This window comes from Stegostoma tigrinum, chromosome 20 (genome assembly GCF_030684315.1).
Source record: "Stegostoma tigrinum isolate sSteTig4 chromosome 20, sSteTig4.hap1, whole genome shotgun sequence".
Classification (NCBI taxonomy): domain Eukaryota; kingdom Metazoa; phylum Chordata; class Chondrichthyes; order Orectolobiformes; family Stegostomatidae; genus Stegostoma; species Stegostoma tigrinum.
In genome coordinates this window covers 51,971,532-51,994,855 of record NC_081373.1, presented here as the reverse complement: position 1 = coordinate 51,994,855, position 23,324 = coordinate 51,971,532, and the positions used below count along the sequence as shown (strand labels likewise).

Sequence of the window (23,324 nt, the reverse complement as noted above, 5' to 3'; positions counted from 1 at the left end):
TTGACTCCATGAGATGCTGTGGGCCAACAGCAGCAGAACTGCACCCTAGCAGAATCTGTAAACTCACTCAACAATTACCGTCAACACATCAGAGCACAAAATATGGCTGAAGCATTTACAGTAATCTTCAGCCAGAAAGTGCTGAATGGATGATCCACCTCTGCCTCCTCCAGCGATGCCCAGCATCACGTACCAGTCTTCAGCCCACATGACATCGAAAACAAAATGGCTGAAGGTACTGGATACTACTGAAGTCAGAAGATCCTGCCAACATTATGGGAAAATAATTAAGACATGCGCTCCAAAACCTGCTACACACCTAGCCATTCATAGCACACAAATGCCAGTCCTGAGGAACAGCAACGTAGCAGAAGTTACTCGTTTTAGAACCTAGAACATAGAACTGTACGGCAATGGGAAGAGCCCTTCGGCCCACAACGTGAACATGACTCCAAATGAAACTAACTCCTTTTGCCTGCCCTTGGGCCATATCCCCCAATTCCTTGCATATTCATGTGCTTTGCTAAAAGTTCTTAAATGCCCCTATCATATCTGCCTCCACCACCTGCCCACTGCCATGACAGTGCATTCCAGACTCCTATCACTATTTACAAAAAAAAATTCCCCTCACATTTCCTTTGAACTTTCCCCCTCTGACCTTAAATCTATGCTCCTCGTATTATCAACTCTGAGAAAAAGATTCTGACCACCAACCCTTTCTCTGTATCTTATAATTTTATAGACTTCTATCAAGCCTCTCCTCAGCCTTTGCAGTCAAAAGGAAACAACCCGAGTTTTTTTAGCCTCTCCTTATGGCTCATACCCTCTAACCCAGACAGCATCCTGCCAAACCTTGTCTGCACCCTGTCCAAAGTCCTCTACATCCTTCCCGTAATGTGGTGGCCAGATTGAATGCAATTTTGTCGAAAAGATTTACATTTGATGTCCCGTGACACATTACCAGCGTGACAACAATAGTGTATGGAAGCCATTCAGCCCCATCATGATAACTAACAAGTTGAGATGAGATCAGGCATGACCGAATGGCGAAGCAGGCTTCAGAAGCAGAATGGCCTCCTCCTGATCTTAGTTTTAAAACATTCTAAGTGGCTCTTCCACACTGAAGCCTGCTTTTAAAGACCTAAAAGTAAAGAGGAGGCTTACAGGAGATGTTTTGCGCTAACTGCCATCAGGAACAGTCTCAATATTCCAAGAGAATATGCTGTGGATTTGTGGAATATCATTTAGCAGCATTTAATTTTCCCCCACGCAGAATGCACGCTGACAGTCCACACACAAAAGCAAGTGTCTTTTTAAACAAAGCAGGACCAATTGCTTCCACTCTTTAGCAAAGTAGTCAGCATTGCCCGAGAAGAAAAATATGGTGTGCTTTTAAAGGATTGTTCAGTCAGCTTGATATTACACAACCCACTGTATACACGACTGCTTACAAAATAGAGGGCAGCCTGATATTTCACAATACATTCAAAAGTCTGTGTGTTTAACCTTACACCATATTTATGTGAAATGCAGAGATATATTTCACAAACCTTCAAGCCAATAAACCATACATCAACAGTTGACGCAATCTGGCAAAGTAGAGGAGGCTTTTACAAACTGGCCCAAGGAGAGGGATGTGGAAATCATTATGAAAATGTAATATTGTTAATGCATATACACCGCATTAATGGCTTAGCCAGTTGGTACATAAGCAGTGCAGCAAAACAGACCTGGAAGGTTTCAGGTTCGATCCCCAGTTGATACAGAGTTAGCTGAGTCAGTGTCTCAAACTTAGTTCAGTACCCCCTCCTTCCCCCAACCCAGCCAGAGAGCAAGAACTTAACCTGGCACTCCAAATGTGATTGCTGGCATAGACAAAGGATGTGACACCTTTACAGTCAAATAGTCTGACGCCAAGCACTATCAGGGCTCATGTGGAGGGAGCCGGGTGCAAGTGGAATTAGAGAGTTAAGGGGAGATGAGAAAGGGCTCTAAAATAAGGATACAAGAAAACAAACATGGAAATGTCACAGACAGTGACCACAAAATTGCACACAATATAAGAACAGGGGCTTACTCAGTGCAAATGTCAGTTTGCACAGCTAACACGGAACCTAACTATATAGAGCAAGGCCAGATAACATGGAAAGATAGGAACTTCAGCATGAAAAATGACCAAAGTCTACCAAAGCTCACCTTTAACTAACACAGTGTTGTCGATCTTGAAAACTGCATGTTTGACTAATCACAGCTATTATCGAGTGTACCTGAGACTCAGACAGACAGGAGGGGACATAACCATCAAAACCCCATGCCCCCACCAAAGCCAAATAAATAACACCGACTATTTCCACCATCTGCCGAGGGCACCTGTCCATAGACTGACCACTCACTCACCAAAATCTGTTCTCTGCAGATTCAATTTGTACTAGCTCCCACATCATTGCGCCGCCAGAACTACTGTTCTGGACAGGGTGAAACAGCTCATTGTCATCGACTGTAAACAACACAGTATTACGGGCTTGCCAATGCTCTTGAGGGAGGGTACAATGCTTCTGCTACATGGATAATATCACTGAATAAACCTGACAGAACAACAGATGCTTAGCAGTGATTACAAGGCACTAAATCCACTTGGAGGTGTTCAAATAATGTTGCAAACCCCAAGAGAGAAACTGAAAGAATTAGAACAAAGCTGCGATTAAATCAACCGAATAGAAGTCCCTTTAATAAGATGTGCATGGTTTCAACTCGAAGTGATGCTTCTGTTTCATCAGTGGCTTGGTTTCCCTACTGTAGAACCAGGCATCTGAACAATTGAGATTTTGACTGAGACCAAAAAGGTTGCAATTGGATTCAGGAAAATTGGTAAAGCAATGTTAGACTAAGTTGCACTAATAGAGTATCTTCCATTATTTCAGCATGTCTGAAAATGCTTCACAGTCACTGAAGTGTTTCTGAAACGCTGTAAAGCAGGAAAGATGGCTCCAACCTGTGCACAGCAAGCTCCCACAACAAACCAGTTGAAGAAATGGCCAGATTATCTGTTTTAATGATGAAGGCAGACAGGACTCTGGGAGAACTTCCCACTCTTTGTCAAAATGGTGCAGAGGGATGGCTGGCTGCCATGATGAACTGTATCCTCATGTATTTTTGCTGTCATTTACATGCATTCATAGCCAGGGATTTGTACGCTGCAGGAAAAACCAACAAGTCCAGAATTGCTCTATTTCGGAGTGAAACAAAAGCAGGAGACAACAGCTCGCTGGTGCATTTCCATGGCAATGTCTCAATCAGAGTCAACCTGCCAATGAGCAGCACCGTTTTCTCCTACGGTATAACTGGTTTCCCTGAAAGTTGGCATTCCTGGTGTCCTGTCCTGATGGAAATCTTCATCAGCGTGTCTTTTCTTAAAAGTAAGAAAAAAATCAGCAATATTCAACTTCTGAGCTGAAATGAGCCACATTCAGGCAATGAATGGAGCAATCAGGATGGCCTTCAGTGTTTGTACATGCTGTTAAGGATATTTTATATGCAGAACCTTTGCTATCTCAACAAGTATACCCAGTAAGTAGTTCCATTATCCAAACCCACAAAGTCCTGAGTCAGGTGCCAGCACACTGGAATAACTGGTCTAAGTCAGGAATCATCGCACCTAAACAATCTCTGATGACACATGCCAGTTATGCAAGAGGTTGGGTGCCTCAGCGAGGACAGAATGGAGCTAGGCAGGAAGGCATCTGAGATTCAGTCTAGCATGAATAACTTGCATGAACAACAATGAAACAAACTAAAAAAGGACACAAGGTACAAGGATAACAAAGCGTGGAGCTGGATGAACACAGCAGGCCAAGCAGCATCTTAGGAGCACAAATGCTGACATTTCGGGCCGAGACCCTCTCCACACTTTGTTATCTTGGATTCTCCAGTATCTGCAGTTCCCATTATCTCTGATCACAAGGTACAGTGGCTTTGTAAAGTATAGTGACACCGAAGTGCTGAACTAGCAGTTGGCATGGGTGATCAGTTCAAAATTACTGCCTAATACACAGATCACTAGAATTAATTATCATAGGCAGAGAAGGGACAGCAAGATAGCTCAGTGGTTGGCACTGCTGTCTTGCAGCGCCAGGGACCTGGGTTTGTTTCAACTCTCGGGCGACTCTTTGTGGAGTTTGCACATTATCCCCATGTCTGCGTGGGTTGGGTTTCCTCTAACAGTCCAAAGATGTGCAGGCTGGGTGCAGTGACCATGCTAAATTGCCCATAGTGTCCAGGGATGTGCAGGTTGAGTGGATTATGCATGAGAAATGCAGGGTTATAGAGAAAGGATAGAGGGGGTAGGTCTGAGTTAGGATGCTCTTTGGAAGGTCAGTGGGGTCTCAATGGGCCGAATGGCCTGCTTCCACACTGTAGGGATTCTATTGGATCACAGAGACAGACATCATTATCTACACAGCCTGCTTCAACCAACATAAAGCCAGAGCTTGTTGTTTAGAGAGTGCAAGTGTTGCACCAGCTTGAGCTCATGTTTCCACTCGATCATTAACAGTGCGATTAGGTCATGTACCCAATCTGGAAAGAAACCAGCGCTGATAACTGTAAGTGTCTTATCACAGCTGCTGAAATAAGCCCGATGAAACGGTTACACATTTTGTAAATCTGATAAAGGAGACAAATGAAATGCTTAAGGAAGTGTTTGAAGAGACACTGGTTGTTCCTTTGCCTGCTCATTCGAAACAGCTCACCCAAGAATACAGCAGACCTGACCAGCAAGTGTCACACAACCAGAAGTTAAATTCAGAAAGGGACTTCAAGTAACAACTTCTTTTTAGAAACATACAATATCAACACCAATAGTCCAACCTGTTTCTACTGATGGCTTTGGAGTAGAGGAAGAATATTTTTAACTGGAGCACAGCCTAGATACCCATCTCTCTACAGTCATATCCAATTTATAAGCCTGAACTCTAGGACACAGTTCAAATAATGGATCTTCAAGAACGCATTCTACGTTTCCATAGTTTTGGCTCTTTGCCATCAAAAAAGACATGCAGGTGGCCCATCCCCCACCATTCGTTACACTCTATAATCTGGGGAGGTAGCTGCAGACAACACATGCTCATTTTCCAAACACCGTCACATAAATGGTTTCTGGCATTGCTTTGGAACCAGGTACTATAGTGACTAACTGGGGTAGCTCCCCAAAACTTGATAACATTATAAAGCTCAATAGTTGCGAAACTGGACGATGCAGAAACGGGGAGAGAAAACTGAGTTGCATTTCATCCCCACAGGATAGAACGTACAATGTTAACTCAGAGCTCCTGCCCACACAACATTTCGTCGTCAATATCTTCAGCGACTGATCATGTTACTTCTGTCTCTGGCTTTTCTGCAATCAGGTGCATCTCAGCCTCTGGTCTCCATAGCCCCAGGTACACTCGAAGGAAACTTCTTCCATGACAGTGACAGTTCACTCCCCCTTTTCTGACACTTGTCTGTCCAATACCACTGGAGGTGCTCTAGTTTCTTCATCACTGTTAGACACTAACAGGTATTCCAATCCTGAACAATGTCAGGACTGACACATGGGAATTACACCGGGACAATGATCACTTCCCACGGAAGTCTAAAACAGTTCAGGTTTCAATAACCCCATCACAAAACCTGAAACCAAGAGGCTTGTTTGATGACATTACCCAATGGCCAAGGGGAGGAGACAGAGAGACAGGAAGAACAACAGATCATTTAACACTTGGGTCAGAAGGGGTTCTTTACATTCATTATTTGGATGTGGGCATCATTCACCAGGCCAGCATTTATTACCCGTCTCTAACTGTCCTCAGAATAGTGGTGACCTGCTTTCTTGGAGTGCTGCAGTTGTTTGGCTGTAGTCAATGCTCCCACGAAGCAGCCACTGGGAGCTGCCATGCTCACTGACTGGTGCACGCACGCCGATTTCAGCTTGTGGAAGTCGCTGCCACATGCAGACTTCGGTGGACCGCACAATGGAGAAAACTATAACAGGGAACATTTGGCTGCAGGTTCACCCACGGCGCTGTTTTGACCCAATGACAACGAAAGAACAGCAATCTCGTCTCGAGTCAGCATTGAACAATGGGCGGGAGCTTGAAGATACATCCCCACAAACGTGCTGTCCTTGAAGGTAGTCCCAGTGATCGGTTTGTAACGGGACGTTGAAGGAGCCTTGCGCATTTGGTACAGCTCACCTTAAACTGCTGAAGGGACTGATGCTTGTGGATGTGGTGCCAATCAAATCCTGAATGGTGTCAAGATTCATGAGTGCTGTTGTAGCTATACTCATCAAGTGGGGTGTATTCCATCATACTCATGGATAGGTTTCAAGTAGCTGGTTGATAATGTTAATATTTGCATTGCAAAACTGAAACAAATCATTTGATGCATTCAAAGCAAGATTCCGCAGGTTAGTTATTTACATTAACCAACACTAATTGCTAAAATTGTTTTCTGTTGAGGAATATTTTTGTACATCACATCTTTGCCATGGGAACTTGGGATAAAGTCTATTTTCACTCTCTACAATTTCACAGGATAATTTCACTGTACAATACTCACGCATTCCCCATCACTTCAATTACATTCATGCTTAAAGTCTGATCCTTTAAAAAGATATTGCATGAACCCTGCTGTTGTAATTCATGTAAGGCCATAGTTATGGACTCAATAATGGAATAAGCACAAGTGAAAAGGAATAACTATTCAGAAACTAACTTTGCGCACAGTGAGTGGAGGATACACCATCTGAGACTTAGTAATGCGCAATTTTTACTCCTATCATTTCCCTTTTAGGTAATGAGTAGCTAATGTTTTGAAGTAAGCCCAAGCTCAAGTCAACTTTTCACTGACGGTTGCTCAGGAAAATGCAAATTCTATTGGAGTGCTTCTGTGTTTAACTGTAGTCAGAAATTAAGCATTAAAGAATTCGCTTTTCTCAAAGCAAAAGTCTACAAATTAGTGCAATACCAAGTGTGTATGTTTAGTGAGACATTTCAACACGATGGTGGCTAACATTGTGTCTGTTTTCGTATATAAGTTGTAAAAGTGGAGACAGATACCAAGATGGACAGACGGATATTAATGGATGCTTAGGAGCAGGTTATAAGACTGTAAGCTAAATGTGGGAGCCATGTGACATCGTAAGCCGTACGAATGAAGCTTAGGATGTTTATAATGAGCCAACCATGCCTGAGGTCAGGTTCCAGCCATCAACTGGTGTCCTGGTGTTTATCTATTACTTCTATAATATATACTGTGAATGCAATTTTACATTACAACATTGAAGCGTTTTTGTCACAGTGCCAGGATGAGAGATTATTTTACAACGTCAGTGTAATGCAAAATGGCACTCGTTATGTTATGCGATTACTACATTAGAATGGAATCCAGCAGACTTCAGGAAAATTCCATTTACAATACACGCATACACACACACAAATATAGCATCCCAGATTTCTATAAAATATAAGAGTACTGTGTTAAACCAATTTGTTATCCACTAAAAATTAGACATACTTTGAATCATAAACCATAATAATTGACTTTAATAATTCCACTGATATAGTTACTTGCATATGTATTCATAAACATATTGTCTGAACAAATGAGTCAGCCCATTGTGTACTTTTCCACTCAGGCTGGCCAGAATGGGCAGCTACTTAAAGCAATTTTTTAAAAAAGTTGCACTTTTTTTTTAATTGGACAAACATTTAAATGGAAAAAAAAACTGAATTTATAGTTCCATTGCCTGATAATAATCTGCACAGAAACAAAGTAAAGTAATTTGATAACCTAATGACAGCTGCAGAGCAAGAATTCCAGAGCTCAACAGTTCAAGGTTAATATTTCCAAATAAAGGAAACAGAGCCAATATTGCCAACTGCATTTTGTCAGTTTTACTCATTCCTGGCAACAGTCCAACAGAATACGATTTTTCAGCAAAACTACCTGCTCTACATCAACAACTCAGCCCTTCTCAGCGCTGATATCATGTTTGCTTTGGTCCTATAAAAGCTGTAGAATGCGGTAATCTCCAAATTGGACCTGACCAGCTTCCTCTTTTTAACCCAAGTCCAATGCGTGTTCATCCTAACTTCCTAACTCGAGGACAAAATGATTCACCAGCACAGCACTGATGTAATACTGAAACGAAGAGATAGCTCCACCATGCTTGTCAAACAGGAACTCAACTGGTCAAATGCATTCTCCTGCATTTAGCCTTCCTTTCCTTGGTCGCACTGTTGGCAAGGTGCCTTCGGTTATCCTATCTCTGGAATTCCCTCCAGAAACCCCTCTGCCTCTTCAAGATGCTTGTTACAACCTACTTCTAATGCAAGCGTTTGATTGTCTGATTCAATGCCTCCTTGTCTGGCCGGACGCCAGCTTGTGTCTATTAAGTTCCTGGGGAATTCTGAGATAGGCCTTACTATACCAAAAACACTAAATTAAACATATGCAGCCAGATGAAAACACAAATTTAAATGCAACGTTTTATGAAGTGTTATACAGTTCCAAACTTTCTGAATCGTCCAAGCTCCAGGATTTACAAGTATTCAGCAAACACTGCCCCTTTGTCATTCCAAAATGCTTTAGGACCTTGTTCCTAAACGGTTTCTGTAAACTGATGATTTTGGCAATCAAAAGGAGAAGGGTGAATAGCATAAAATTAAAAGAATTTTGATGGGATTCTAAGCATTAAAGCACACATTTTTTCTGTTCTACAACCTGCCACAGTCCTTGGTACCTGCAGTGAGCACTACACGTGAGATGCCAAACTCAATTATTCATGAAGAATTGAACAAGACAATTCATTGTTTAGTTTATTTGGCTTGGTTTATTGTTCTCGTATATATAAACAACGAGACAATCCGTCAGACCTGTATCCTTTACGCTGGCTTTACGAGGAAGGTTTGGTGTGGTGTTAAGTACTGTTGCTTTCACATGGATGCTAAAGGTACAGAGTGTAAAACGAGCTCTAACTAAATTTCAATTCATTTCATTGTAGCGTCAGGTTGAACTGGATTAAGACTGCTATCAAACTTCAGTATAGAGCAAAACCTTATAGCAACAAAAATACACAGTTGTAGCATTAATGCATCCTCAGTGAAATCATTCTTCCTGGCTTTTGTTGCCTTTGTTCAATCACTAAACATTTTGTACCAGAAACAAATTCAAACTTTTGTTTTGCAGCTAACAATTTGTCAAACACTGAATGTTCGTATTTACTTTTCAGGTTAGTCCTCAAACAACACAGCTTAGTAGCACAATACAACCTCTTCTCTAACAATAGCAAACAAAATTTCCGAAGAATCCGAAGCAACAATCTCGTAGGAAGCTAGACAAAAACAATGTTTCATTTCAATTTCTTCACTGTTTAGCAAGAGAGGAATGACTACAGTCCTTGGGCTGCAACATATTTTGGCACCCTTAAAGTCAGTTTAAAGAGCTATGCGGTCTATCAGTTGGAATTCAAAACTTCTACAATGTCCTCTGTTTCAACCACATTGCTGAGATTACAACAAATTGCGAGAAAGTACTTACCAAACTCATCACAAATGCTCTCGTTTTCAATCAGAGTTGGATGATCAAATGTGTCACGACAGTAGAGGATTCGGGTGCTTCCATTTAATATCGCAATGCCACCCAGTGCCATTACAAACTCGTTGACGAGCCAAGATGACGATCGGTTTTGAATTCTCTTCAGCATAGTGCGATAGCGGCAGTACTGTGGGTAACTGAGCACGATGATTTTAGTGTCATCAGCATCGCCACTGTCATCAGCATCATCAGCGTCTGTGGAGAAACATGCATGTTTTACATGGGTTGGCATGGAATGTTCTGGAATACAGACTGTGCCTGTTGCTGCACACACAAGTTGCCTTAAGTAACGTCGTTATTTAAATTCAATGCCTCTCAAATCACTGGCAAACAGGGCAATGCTGGTTACAGGAAATATTTGTCCACATTACGTTCCTATTGCAACAAGCGAACTATCACAATCCATTGATGATATAATGTAAAAACAAAACCCAGAAAAGGACAAGTAATTTGAATCAGTGAAACAGAGCTGTTTACAAATTTACACATGAATACAGTAAATCCCAAGTGTCGAGGGAGATGGAAGTTTGCTAAACTGTTTAAATATTTGAAACACATTTGGACAAAAAACACACACATATAATTAATGCATATGTTTGCATGTGTTTGAAACAAGACTTTAAACAAGTGTTTTGCTTTATCCTGGCAGTTAAGTTCGGCCTATAGCAACCTAAACAGGAAGTGGCACAAATAATGGCTAATGGAACCATTATCCTGCACTAATTCAGGCTGACTGACACCACACCTAAACTAACGCTATGTACACAACAACATATCTACATCACAAAATGCAGCTAGATTCCCAGGCTTTCTAAGCACACCAAGCAACAATGACGCTCTACAATTTCTTGGACTGTGACTGCTTTAATAGCAACCCAAATGGAAGGCTGCTGGTGAATGAATTTAGGAGAATCTAGAAAGTGGATATTCAACAATTCCGGCTGAGATGAAACTGAAGAGCTCACCCCACCACCCCATGCTTTGCTGGATAAATGTATCCCATGGTTTGGTGCTGTACAAACTGACAAGATGAAATACCTATGCGCTAGTTTACACAAAGTTAGAGTGAACCCAGCTGTGCCACATTGCAGCACCATATTTCAATGTCTCAGAGTTTCAGAGCGACAGAATTAGCTAAACGTCACTCCTCCGATTCCGCGTGGGGCCTGCAAAATATACACAAGACTCTCATGGCTAACGGTGGAGGGTCAGACAAAATTCAGTGCGAATCGCTCCAATTGTACAATGTGCAAATTACTCAGAAAGGCTGGTGCCCAGCTCAACTAAGCAGGTTTTGTACTGGATGACTTGTTCTGTTAGCCAGCACAAACTGGAAGTTAAATCATTGTGGGCACACAGTTTATCATCATAAAGGGTGATAGATAGGGAAAAGCTGTTCCCACTTGTAAAAGAAAGAAAAGGAGCAGGCATAGATTTAGAGAGATATGCAAATGAAGCAACAATGATGTGAGGATAAACCTTTCTCATCCGACCCCACCACCCAAGATATTTTTCCATCCCCTCCCCTGTCTGCTTTCCGGACAGACCACTCTCTCCGTGACTCCCTTGTTCGCTCCACACTGCCCTCCAACCCCACCACACCCGGCACCTTCCCCTGCAACCGCAGGAAATGCTACACTTTCCCCCACACCTCCTCCCTCACCCCCATCCCAGGCCCCAAGATGACATTCCACATTAAGCAGAGGTTCACCTGCACATCTGCCAATGTGGTATACTGCATCCATTGTACCCGGTGTGGCTTCCTCTACATTGGGGAAACCAAGCGGAGGCTTGGAGACCGCTTTGCAGAACACCTCCGCTCAGTTCGCAACAAACAACTGCACCTCCCAGTCACAAACCATTTCCACTCCCCCTCCCATTCTCTAGACGACATGTCCATCATGGGCCTCCTGCAGTGCCACAATGATGCCACCCGAAGGTTGCAGGAACAGCCACTCATATTCCGCCTGGGAACCCTGCAGTCTAATGGTATCTATGTGGACTTCACCAGTTTCAAAATCTCCCCTTCCCCTACAGCATCCCTAAACCAGCCCAGTTCATCCCCTCCCCCCACTGCACCACACAACCAGCCCAGCTCTTCCCCCCACCCACTGCATCCCAAAACCAGTCCAACCTGTCCCTGCCTCCCTAACCGGTTCTTCCTCTCACCCATCCCTTCCTCCCACCCCAAGCCGCACCCCCATCTACCTACTAACCTCATCCCACCTCCTTGACCTGTCCATCTTCCCTGGACTGACCTATCCCCTCCCTACCTCCCCACCTATACTCTCTCCATCTATCTTCTTTTCTCTCCATCTTCGGTCCGCCTCCCCCTCTCTCCCTATTTATTCCAGTTCCCTCTCCCCATCCCCCTCTCTGATGAAGGGTCTAGGCCCGAAACGTCAGCTTTTGTGCTCCTGAGATGCTGCTTGGCCTGTTGTGTTCATCCAGCCTCACATTTTATCATCTTGGAATTCTCCAGCATCTGCAGTTCCCATTATCTCTCATACATTGAATAATTGGGTTCTGCAGTGCACTGCCTGGAAATGTAGTGGAGTTCAACTGAGGCATTCAAGACAGCATTGGATGTGTTCTCATGTAGTAACAGTGTGTAGAAAAGGCAGAAGATTGGTACAATAGGCGAATGGCCTCCTCTTGGGTCGTGACATTTAGTGATAAAACACTGGTTCAGTCCCAGCAGCGGCACTGCACCCAGCTCCGGCCACCGCTCTTTCGGAAGGATGTGAAGATGGAAACAATTTGAGAACAGTGTGAGGAATGAGAAACTTCAGTTACACAGAGTGGTTCAAATAGCTTGGAGAAGGCGCTCTCTTTAAAAGAAGCTCGAGAGGAAATCTGACCGAGGTGCTCAAAATCAAGTAGCGGACAGAGTAGACAGTATAAGCCTTCTCACGGCGGAGGAGGGCTTCCAAGATCCAGAGGCAACTGGTGAAAGGTGCAATGGCAATGTAAGGAAAACGTTTTTCACACATTGAGTTGTTAGGATCGGGGGGACACTGCCTGAGAAAAAGTGTGTGGTGGATGCAGGGTCAATTACAATTCACGAAAGAAAACTGGATCAGTCTCTGAAGTAGAGGAATTTCAGAACTGCGAGAAGGTGGAGGAGTGGTATTAGCTGCACTGTTCTTGCGAGGGCCAGCACTGACAGAATAGGCCAAATGGCCTCCTCCAATGCTGTATCCATTTTACAATTCTAAATGCTTCCATGATTTTGCTATACTTCCCACAAGTCAGTGAACATGTCCCCAGGCTGTTGAAGTTTGCTGGACAGGTCTAATTTTATGCTGCTATCTATTACAGCTATCTGTTCTGTACACAGAAAAACTGAAAAATCATGTGTTTGATGCATTAGTGTGCAGCAGGACAATGGCAACTATGTTCTTCCTGCAGGAAAGATTTAATTTCAACCCCACCCTGAATTAAACCGGTATATCCCTTTCTTGAAAAGGATAGCGGCAAAGCATACGTTGCTTTGTACTGGTTCTTAAATAAACACTTTTCATTTCAGGGCGCAATTGCTGCTTTCATACAATATCAAGTCAACATCCCAATGGGGTTGGCCCACACCGCACGCTTGTCATGGAACTGGCCCCACATTCAAAGAGTTCCGAAATTACCTGCGTGATTGGAGGAAAATTGTAACATGTATCCCAAGGGCTCCAACTTGCATCGTCTTAAGCAAGCACAACTTGGTCAAAGGGACCAGAGGGATCACCAAGGTGTGATCCCTCACAAAGGGGGAGTCCGGAAGAAAGGGACACAACCGTAAGATGAGATCCAGACCTTGTGGGGCACATCTTCGCTCAGCTCCTCACAGACTGGTAGACCAGGGTTGGTGGGCTTGGAGCAGGGAACAACCATGTCAATAAGCCCAGGGAAGAATTTCCAGTGGCAGGCATGGAGATGTGCACTGAACAGAACCAAACAGCCAATTCACTTCACCAAGAACCCAGGGAAGATTATTTTCTTTCCATCACATTAATGTGTGCTGCAGGAGCCAGCACTGTGTGAACACTGTCACATTCCAGGGTATAGACAGCTCCAAGGGTTTGCTATATTCGACATTCTAACATAAGAGTTACACGCAATGCTGCCTAACAATAGGGGTAAGGCCAGTTCAAGAGTTTCAACAGAATAGCTCAGGTCATCAAAGAGGCAGTCAAAGGTTACAGGCAGAAAGGGGCAGCCAGAGACACCAAGTGTTAAGCAGCAATATATTCAGCTGTGCTGCTCAAGGCAACTCAAGTACACAGGCCTACGTAGGAAAGTCCAACAGCAACTGAATATCTTTGTCACGGGAAATCCAAATTCCACCAGTGTGCAATTAATAGTTCAGTACATCAGATACTCAGTTTGAAAGCCCACAAACAGCAACTGCCTTAAGCAACTGAGCTAGAAAGGAGCTGAATGAACAAAGCTGGGATGGCATGGCCTGATAAAGCCTGTTTGTGAAAAACTGGAATTGTGCCTGTAAGCAAACGTAGGAGTGCAGTTTCCAAGAATCGAGGAACGAGGTCCCAAAAAGGAAGGTGAGTCATCCAAACATGAGCAGTGGTTGAGGGAATCCATGATGGGCTGACTAGAGAGATTTCAAGGTCAGGCTGTCACAAATGAAGAACCATAATCCCTTATGAAATTTTAATGAGATCTCGTGACCCAAAATGTCTGGGGTGGGAAGGATGGGGTAGATTGCTGAGAAGTCTGTGGGATCTGTGGTTCACATTTGCAGTTTGATGTGTTCAGTGAGGTGTTTGTCCATTGTTTGTCTGCAACCCATACTTGCCTTATGTTAAGTTTGGGATGTCAGAACATAAGTCACATCTATAATTGCACAGTTTAAACCATTTTTTGGCGATAATCTTTGCCTGCTTGTTTAAGTAAATTACATTTGTAATAAGCTAATTATTCTTTATTGACAAGAGAAACCTTTCTGAATTGCTTCTAACATTAAACCAGATATAGACAACTGAAACAAAAACAAAGTTGCTGGAAAAGCTCAGCAGGTCTGGCAGATTCTGTGAAGGAGAAAACAGAGTTAATGTTTCGAGTCCGGCGACCGTTCCTCAGAACTGATAGTGGCTGGGAAAATGTCAATTTATATACAGAAAATAGGGAGGTGGGTGGGGTAGGGAGTAAACGATAGGATAGAGCCCAAAGAGAGAGGAAGAGAGTTGGACAGACAAAGGAGTTGCTAACGATCAGGCTGGGAGGATGAGTAGTTGTTAATGGGGACTGTTAGTGACTAACAACAGGGGGTGTGTAGTGGCAGGCTGAACTTCACTGCAGGCTGAAGAGTCAACTGAAAGTTCAAAGTGAGATTGATGATGTTTTTGCTGGGCAGGGATATTGGGATGTGGAACAAAGATGGATCATCAGTCACAATGCACTCCAACACGAGAACATACGCAAAGGGGCTGACAACCTGTTCTTATGCTCTTACAGATAATGGGTCTAAACTCAAAAGGTCTGACTTCCAGCCTTATGATGTTCTTATTTGAGGGAGCATCAACACAACAGAAAGCCAAATCTGGAGTGTTTCCAATGAGTTTAGGAGTTTCTGAAAGAAAACAACAGCCTGAGACTGTGACTGCACCTTTGTCTCTTCCATTATGGCTTCACATCCAAGGTGCAGTCTGGATGGGGACCTGAACAGGACACTGGAGTGAGGCTGGACAGAGTGCTTCAGTTTACTTTGCATTGCAGTCTTTTGCTTGTGTATCACTTGTTAGCCAAACAAACTGTCTGAGGGTATGATCACAAGGTGGAAGGTACAGCCTTAACTACTTGAGTGCACATTTGAAACTGACAGATGGAATTGGCTACGCAGCGACGGGTAAAATTTCTTGGCGTGTAAAATGGATGGCAATCCTTTTGATTTCCCGCGGGCATGTATCAACATCAAAAGGTCCTGTGATTGCAGAACACATAGAACTTGGAATCTCCCCAGATGTACAATAATGATCCAATCCAACTACGATCCACTGAAAGTGGAGCACGGGTGATAACCTTTAATAAAAATGTGTTACGTTTAAGGTTTAAACAAGACAGATGGTGTACCATATCTCGGTATTTGTACACTATAGTCAGTCAGAAGCCAGAGCACACAACAAAAGGCAAAATGGAACTCTGAGTTCTTTAATTGTAACAATGAACTGTTTAAAGATTAATCAGCAACATTTTGATCATGGTGGTACAAGACTGGACCACAAATTAATTTCTGCTAAATAACTCCCACCATTCCACCCCATCTCTAAATGCAACATTATATCAATAAGCAAAATTTTTCTGGCATTTTAACACAGTAAAACATTTCGCTGCAGCATCAAAAATTGATACCAAGCCACATACTCCCATACCCTTGAAGAAAATAACACCATGCCATCATTTACAGCCATGTGAGGGCAGTCAAAGTCTCAGTTCGGCAGCTTATCTGAAAGATGTTGCATGTCGACAGAACTGCATTGGAGTATCCACTTGGATTCTGTTCCCTGTGGTTGCAGTTGGTCACGCAACCTCTAACTCAGCAACTAGGATGGTTTTCTCTCTCTCTCACACACACACACACACACACACACACACCGCCCTACCTCACTACCCAGGGCAAAATCATACCTGCTTGGCACAGTCCATTGGATTTCCTGGAAAAATTCCAGAAATTAATTTATTGGCCCAAGATTGTCCCTTCCCCAGTCCGTGAGCTTGGTGGAAAGCTACATGCATGTCTGGATGCAGTCCAAAACTACACACTCAACGGGAGGACACAGCACTGGAAATATAATCAAGAAGCAAGAGCTGTCACTGATCCCGCCATGTCCACACATTACTGACAATCACAGAGTGGAAGCTCCTCACAATATATTGTCAAAGTATGAGAATTGGAATCTCTCTAGAAATAATGGTTTTGCTTCCTGCATCAAACCTATACCCTCATAAATACAGCACAAGTTCCCCAATATTCTGCACAGCAGACTTTGCTCAGGATTATGTAACACAAAATTAAATTGGGCTTGATGTCTGATGAATAACAGTAAAATGCTGGCAGAAGTGGAACACCATTCCCTGCATGTTCCTCTCTAAGCCACTCACCCTCCTGACTTCAAAGGGTATCACCAATCCTTCACTGAGTTGGGTCAAAATCCTGGAATTCCTTCCTTACTGGCATTGTGGGTCAACCCACAGCAAGTAGACTGAAGCAGTTCAAGAAGGCAGCTCACCACCACCTACTCAAGGGCAACTAGGGATGGGCAATACATGCTGACCCAGCCAGATATACTCAAATCTGTTGAATGGAGATTAACAAAAAAGCTAAACAGATTCATTGTACTCAACTAGTCACACCAGGGATTATGTTTCCTACTGTTAACAAGAAAACAGAAACACCAGCAAACAGCCAAACTTCCCAAACAGGCAGAACGTAATGCAGCTCACTTTACGGTACGGTGGCTCAGTGGTTAGCACTGCAGCCTCACAGCACCAGGGACCTGGGTTCGATTCCAGCCTTGGGCGACTGTCTGTGTGGAGTTTGCATATTCTCCCCGTATCTGCGTGGGTTTCCTCCGGGTGCTCCGGTTTCCTCCCACAGTCCAAAGATGTGCAGGCTAGATGGATTGGCCATGCTAAATTGCCCACAGTGTTCAGGGGTGTGTGGATTATAGGGGGATGGGTCTGGGTGGGATGCTGCAAGGGGCGGTGTGGACTTGTTGGGCCGAAGGGCCTGTTTCCACACTGTAGAGAATCTAATCTTTATGCCCTGCCTGATTTTCTGTATCATTGTGGGTGCAAATCAGGTCCCTGAATCCTAATCACACCTTTGTGCATTAAAGTCTGCAACCAATCACACCCCCCCTCCCAAATCTATCCCCCCCACACACAAAATCAGGAACTCAATTAAACTGCGAGCATTATTAGGTGTAATGGGAACTGCCGATGCTGGAGAATTCCAAGATAATAAAATGTGAGGCTGGATGAACACAGCAGGCCAAGCAGCATCTCAGGAGCACAAAAGCTGACGTTTCGGGCCTAGACCCTTCATCAGAGAGCACACTGATGAAGGGTCTAGGCCCGAAACGTCAGCTTTTGTGCTCCTGAGATGCTGCTTGGCCTGCTGTGTTCATCCAGCCTCACATTTTATTATCTTAGCATTATTAGGTGATTCACTTTAATTGAAACAAGGTATTATAAGAACTGTCACTAGGGGCTCTTGTGGGACAGCATAAGTGTCCCTGTCTCTGGACCAGGAGGCCTGGCTTCAAGTCCCACCTGCTCAGAGCTGTGTAATACCAATTCTGGCTAGAAAATATAAGGACCATTCATTGCTCCTACTCAGTTCACTCACAATTCCACCATCAGTGACAGATATCTTGTATATTTGGCCGCCTACTTAAGGGTTAATTGCCAATTTGCACAACAGATAAACCCCAGCAACAGCACAGGGTTGTCACAAATTTATCTCTCTTTGAAAAAGAGGTCAATTAAAAACAGTGATAATGGGAACTGCAGATGCTGGAGAATCCAAGATAACAAAGTGTGAAGCCGGATGAACACAGCAGGCCAAGCAGCATCTCAGGAGCACAAAAGCTGATGTTTCGGGCCTAGACCCTTCATTCGCTGATGAAGGGTCTAGGCCCGAAACGTCAGCTTTTGTGCTCCTGAGATGCTGCTTGGCCTGCTGTGTTCATCCAGCTTCACACTTTGTTATCTTCAATTAAAAACGAATAGTTTGTGTCTTGCCAGATGGCCAATACATGAATGTCTGAACTGCAACAGATTCTGCATGTCCTCTGACAACGATACACCACCTCCTCCCACCGACTCAACATACATCAGTAAAAATCCCCCTGACTTCACCACAACAGATGTAGAAACGATTGCACTGCATTCACGTAAATTTCCCCTCCATGCTATTTCAATGCTTGCCTGTTAAATTCTCCCGATTTTAAAACAGATGGAACATGCCAACATGGCATGGAGGTTAATAGAGATACATCAAAAGGATGCTGAGTGATCGGGGACAACACTCCAATCTCAAGCTACAGGTGATAATGAACAGCCAATATTATTTGTGTGTGTCGTCACTTCAGCGAGAGCTTGACAGAGATTTGTTTTTATAAGCGGTCCCATTGCTTCCTAGGACATCCACGTCGCCTGGCTGAAAGTAGACCATGGCTATCCGAAACAGAATGCATTAGCTCAGTGAGAAGATTGAAGCATCCTCTTTTGCAAATCTTCTCTTCATAATTCTGGTTAATTGGCTCTTGGGATGGTTCCCCCATTTAATCCCCCATTGCCAAGTCAGGTTTGCAGACTGCGGAATGCCAGATGATATGCTGCGCTCAAATGCAGGCCACATTCTTGCAGCGGTTCCCTGCTCCTCATGTGGGTGCCCTCCACTAATCTGCTCCCTTGATTCCCCATCTCTAAGTTTCATTGGTCGTCATTCATATTATGCCCCACCCCTTGCCAGCTCCAAATCCCTGGTTTCTCCTTGTATTGCATGGGACTTTCTGAGGACTGTCCTGACTATTCACTCACACACTTGTTCCCTCATCCCCAAAACAAAGACAGCCCAGAGGGACAACACCATTTGGTCTAGAACGTCCTCAATTTACTTGTCCCAGTTTCTCAATATGGAACCAGAGTTCTAATTTTACATTAATTAACATTAATCCAGCTCCTGGTCATGTCAAGTATATTTTCCAATGACCACAGGAGATAACCTGGGATGTGCTACTAAAATTTTTTTAAATGCTGGAGACTTTATACAGCGAGTGCCATTATTGTTTCAAAAACGGCCCAAAATCATTCAGCCCAGCTCGCTTGTTCTAACACTTTCCAGGAACTATCAAGGCAGTGCCACTCTCCTGCCCTTTCCCCTACAGTTTAATATTGCCTCTTCAACTATTTATTCAGGTGCCTGGTCTAAGTTATTACTGAATTACTTTATAAGCAATGCATTCCAGATCATAATTTTCTGCATTAAAGTATCTCATCTGCCCAATGGGTCTTTTGCAAATTACCTTCAATCTGCACTCACTGGTTACCCATCTTCCTGCAGGTAGATACAGTTTCTCCATATCTACTCCATCAAAACCGTTCATCATTTCGCACGCTTCTATTCAATCTCCCATTCGGATTAGTAAGCATTCAAAAACCAGGCAGATCTAGAAATCAGAACTCTCTTGCGAAAATTTAAACCAAGCAATGAAAAGTCCAGTGATTTGTTGACATCTATTGACCTTTAACAGATGTTAAATATAACTGCACTTTGTTGGCCTAAAGAGAACAACATTTAATTCAAACAATGTCTAAGATATTCCCCACCCCGCTCCAGGTCAAAGAAAACTGTGTTCATTGCAACATATTGGTTACTCTTCACAATGTAACTGAAGTACAAAGACAAAGCAAATAGAATTATCTTCACTTGAGAAATGCCACTGACAAAACCACCATCATCTCCAAGTTGCAAACTAACCTGCCTTGGTTACTCATCATCATTCTTTCATTGTCACCAGGTTAATATTTCAAAGTTCCCTCCTTAAAAACCACCATCACAGAGTGACTGGTTCACCTGGTCTGAGGAAGTAGAGATTGGCCGTATTGTTCTGCCAGGCTGCCTACATCTCAAGAAGAAACAAAACGGCTCAGTACAAGAATAGTGTAGGCCAGATGGGTTTCAGATTGGTTTCACAGATCGGTGCAACATCGAGGGCCAAAGGGCCTGTACTGCGCTGAAATGTCTATAAGTTCTAAGATGGATTTATGCTTACCTGCTGAGATACAGAAGTCAAATCAATTGCTGACTATTGTTAAACACACCCAAATTTCTTGAAGAATGAATTTAGTGCCACATTAAGAACTGATTCGAATTGCCAAGAGTCCAGCACGTCTAATTTCACAACAAATACAAAATGTGATAACAGAATACGGTGCTCAATTCTGGTCTCCCCGCTATAGGAAGGATGTTGCGAAACTTGAAAGGGGTGCAGAAAAGATTTACAAGGATATCGCCTCGCATGGAGGGTTTGGACAGGCCAAATAGGCTGGAGCTATTTTCCCTGGAGGCTAAGGGGTGACCTTACAGATGTTCATAAAATCATGAGGGGCATGGATAGGGTGAATAGCCAAGGACTTTTCCTTGGTTTACGGGAGTCAAAAACTAAGACCACAGGTTTAAGGTGAATGGAGAAAGATACGAAAAGACCTAAGGGGCAAACGTTTCATGTAGAGGGTGGTGCATATATAGAATGATCTGCCAGAGGAAGTGGTAGAGGCTGGCACAATTACAGCATTTAATAGGCGTCTGGATGGGTACATGAATAGGATGGGTTTAGAGGGATATGGGCCAAATGCTGGCAATGGGACTAGATTAATTTAGGATATCTGGTCAGCTTGGACAATTTGGACTGCAGGGTCTGTTTCTGCACTGTATATCTCTATGACTCTAAAAACATACGAAGCTCCGTATTAACCTTAGAAATCTGGGTCCTCTTCAGTCTAATGCCACTCTTGCTCCTCCCTTCGCCCCTAAAACTACTGAGTGTGACAGGAGTCAGTCAGTGGGTCTCAGTGCAGCCCTTACTGGATTTGCAAGGCCTCCGTGTTCTCAACGAAGTAATATTTCAAAGCTAACAGTCCTGAGCAGGTCTGATGAGGTGAGGAAATTTGAATTACTGTGATCCCACATGCCTAACCTCAGGAGGACAGACAAGACACATCCTCTTTGCTCAGCAAGGTCATGCTCCCAAACAATCTCACTTTGCAGCTACAGGGGGGAGCCTAGTGGGCACTGATAGAATAAGCAACAAATTCACAAGTCAAAGTGATAGATGGCTGCTACCGTATCGCCATTAAATGAAATTATTAAATTTGACGAAAGCCTACTAAATCATTTCTGGGTTATTACAGCAACAATTGAGTGTTTTCAGTGCAAGAATTAGTCCAACATGCATACTTGCAGAAAGTATTATGGACGGAAATCACTTACTCATGATAATCCATCAAAATATTTTTTTAAATTACACACAACTGACAGATGGAGGAACATAGAAAACAAAATCGTTATGTTTTCAAAACAACTGTCGCCACAAAATTTACGAAAATGCCTGAAAGCAATATAAAGCAGCTAGCTAATTCAGTCCAGTCTTCTTTTCTAATTGCCCCCCTTACGAGAAGATCCACGCAAAAAAATAACTTGCAGTCTAGCTACAATTTGCCTCAGAAACTATCAAAGTGAACAGAGCCACTGAAGTGCCTGACACAATGTGGAAAAATTCAAAGTGATGGACCAGTCAGAACAAAGGGCTGGGAGATCAGTTAATCTTTTTTTTAAAAGAAGTGTTTTATATTAACAATAACATTTAAAAGACACTGGGCTTCAAAATCTATGGTGTAATTCAGATTTATTTCCTCCGGCCTGTACCCATCTTAAAAAATTGAATGTATTCCTTCAATCCCAACAGTACAGACAGAGGCCATTCAGCCCATCGAGTCTGCACTGACCCTCTAAAGACTGTCAAAATGCCCCAGCCTATCCACGTAACCATGCATTTCCCATGGCTAACGCACCTAGCCCGCACATCCCTGGTAATTTAGCATGACCAAATCAGCAAACCTGCACACCTCTGGAGGAAACCCGTGCAGACACAGGGAGAATGTGCAAACTCCACACAGACAGTCGCCTGAGACTGGAATCGAACCCAGGTCTCTGGTCCTGTGAAGCAGCAGTGCTAACCACTGAGCCACCATGCTGCCTGAAGGTTTTGAATGTTGTAAATTTAACCAAACAGACTGAAAGCCAATGGCCAAGAGCAAAGAATGTGGGGGGCGTGGGGTGCATGGACATGGCATTTAGTCTGCCTTGAGGCACGTTACTGCCCCACTGGAGTATAAAATAATTTCCCCCAATCACACACTTTGGTACACATTGCTCAGCAGCTACACTCACGCCTCAATTTCTTTACATTCACCAAGGGCTCTCATCTCAGAATGTGGCCAGGAAACAGCCAAATCTGATCTGCTACAAGCTCATGACAGCCACACGCCAGAAAGGACTGTCCAATGCATGGGACAACCCATCTTTGGGAAGGGTCTCACATACAGCCAATCAGTTCTGACCCAGCTACTGGAACCAAGGATCCCCGCACTGAGCTACTGCGGAGTACACGTTTTCAGAGTGAGAATAATACCATTGAGAAACCATTGAGAGTCACGTGATCAAGTGTTACACTATCAATTATCATGTGACCGAATCTTCCGGGACATGTCATTGATACACCTGAAGGCCATTCAGCCCACAGATCTACTATCTCAACACCATTTTTCTCACATCATCCCCATTTGTGTTGGCATTTTTAACATCAAGGAATCAAACTCCATTATAAACATATTGAATAACTGAGCAACAGCAGATCTCCCATGCAGAGAATTCAAAAGATTTACCACTCTCAGTGAAGAAACTTGCCCTCATCTCGGGAGCTAATGGTCTGCCCCTTGATCTGAGGCAGTGTTCCCTTGGTTCTGGACCCCCCCAGCCTGGGGAACCATCCCTCCTGCAGACCCTACCAACCCCTGGAAACACTCCGTCTGGGTCAATGTCCAATAAGAATTGGCAATACTTAACTGATGGTGATTTTAATGAGGTGAGAAACAGAATGCGAGATTATGCT

At 43.5% G+C, this 23,324-nt stretch overlaps 1 protein-coding gene across 4 annotated transcripts in view; it reads right to left on the bottom strand.

The window, feature by feature from the left end:
* arid5b (AT-rich interaction domain 5B) overlaps positions 1-23,324 on the bottom strand; it is a 143,357-nt gene that overhangs the window by 93,366 nt on the left and 26,667 nt on the right. For 3 of the 4 annotated variants that reach the window (XM_048550953.2, XM_048550955.2, XM_048550956.2), the window contains one exon: positions 9,583-9,834. The exons of the other annotated variant lie outside the window; for it this stretch is intronic. In XM_048550953.2, coding sequence (XP_048406910.1) covers positions 9,583-9,834 — 252 coding nt within the window. The remainder of the gene's footprint in view (positions 1-9,582; positions 9,835-23,324) is intronic. 4 annotated transcript variants of the gene reach the window in all.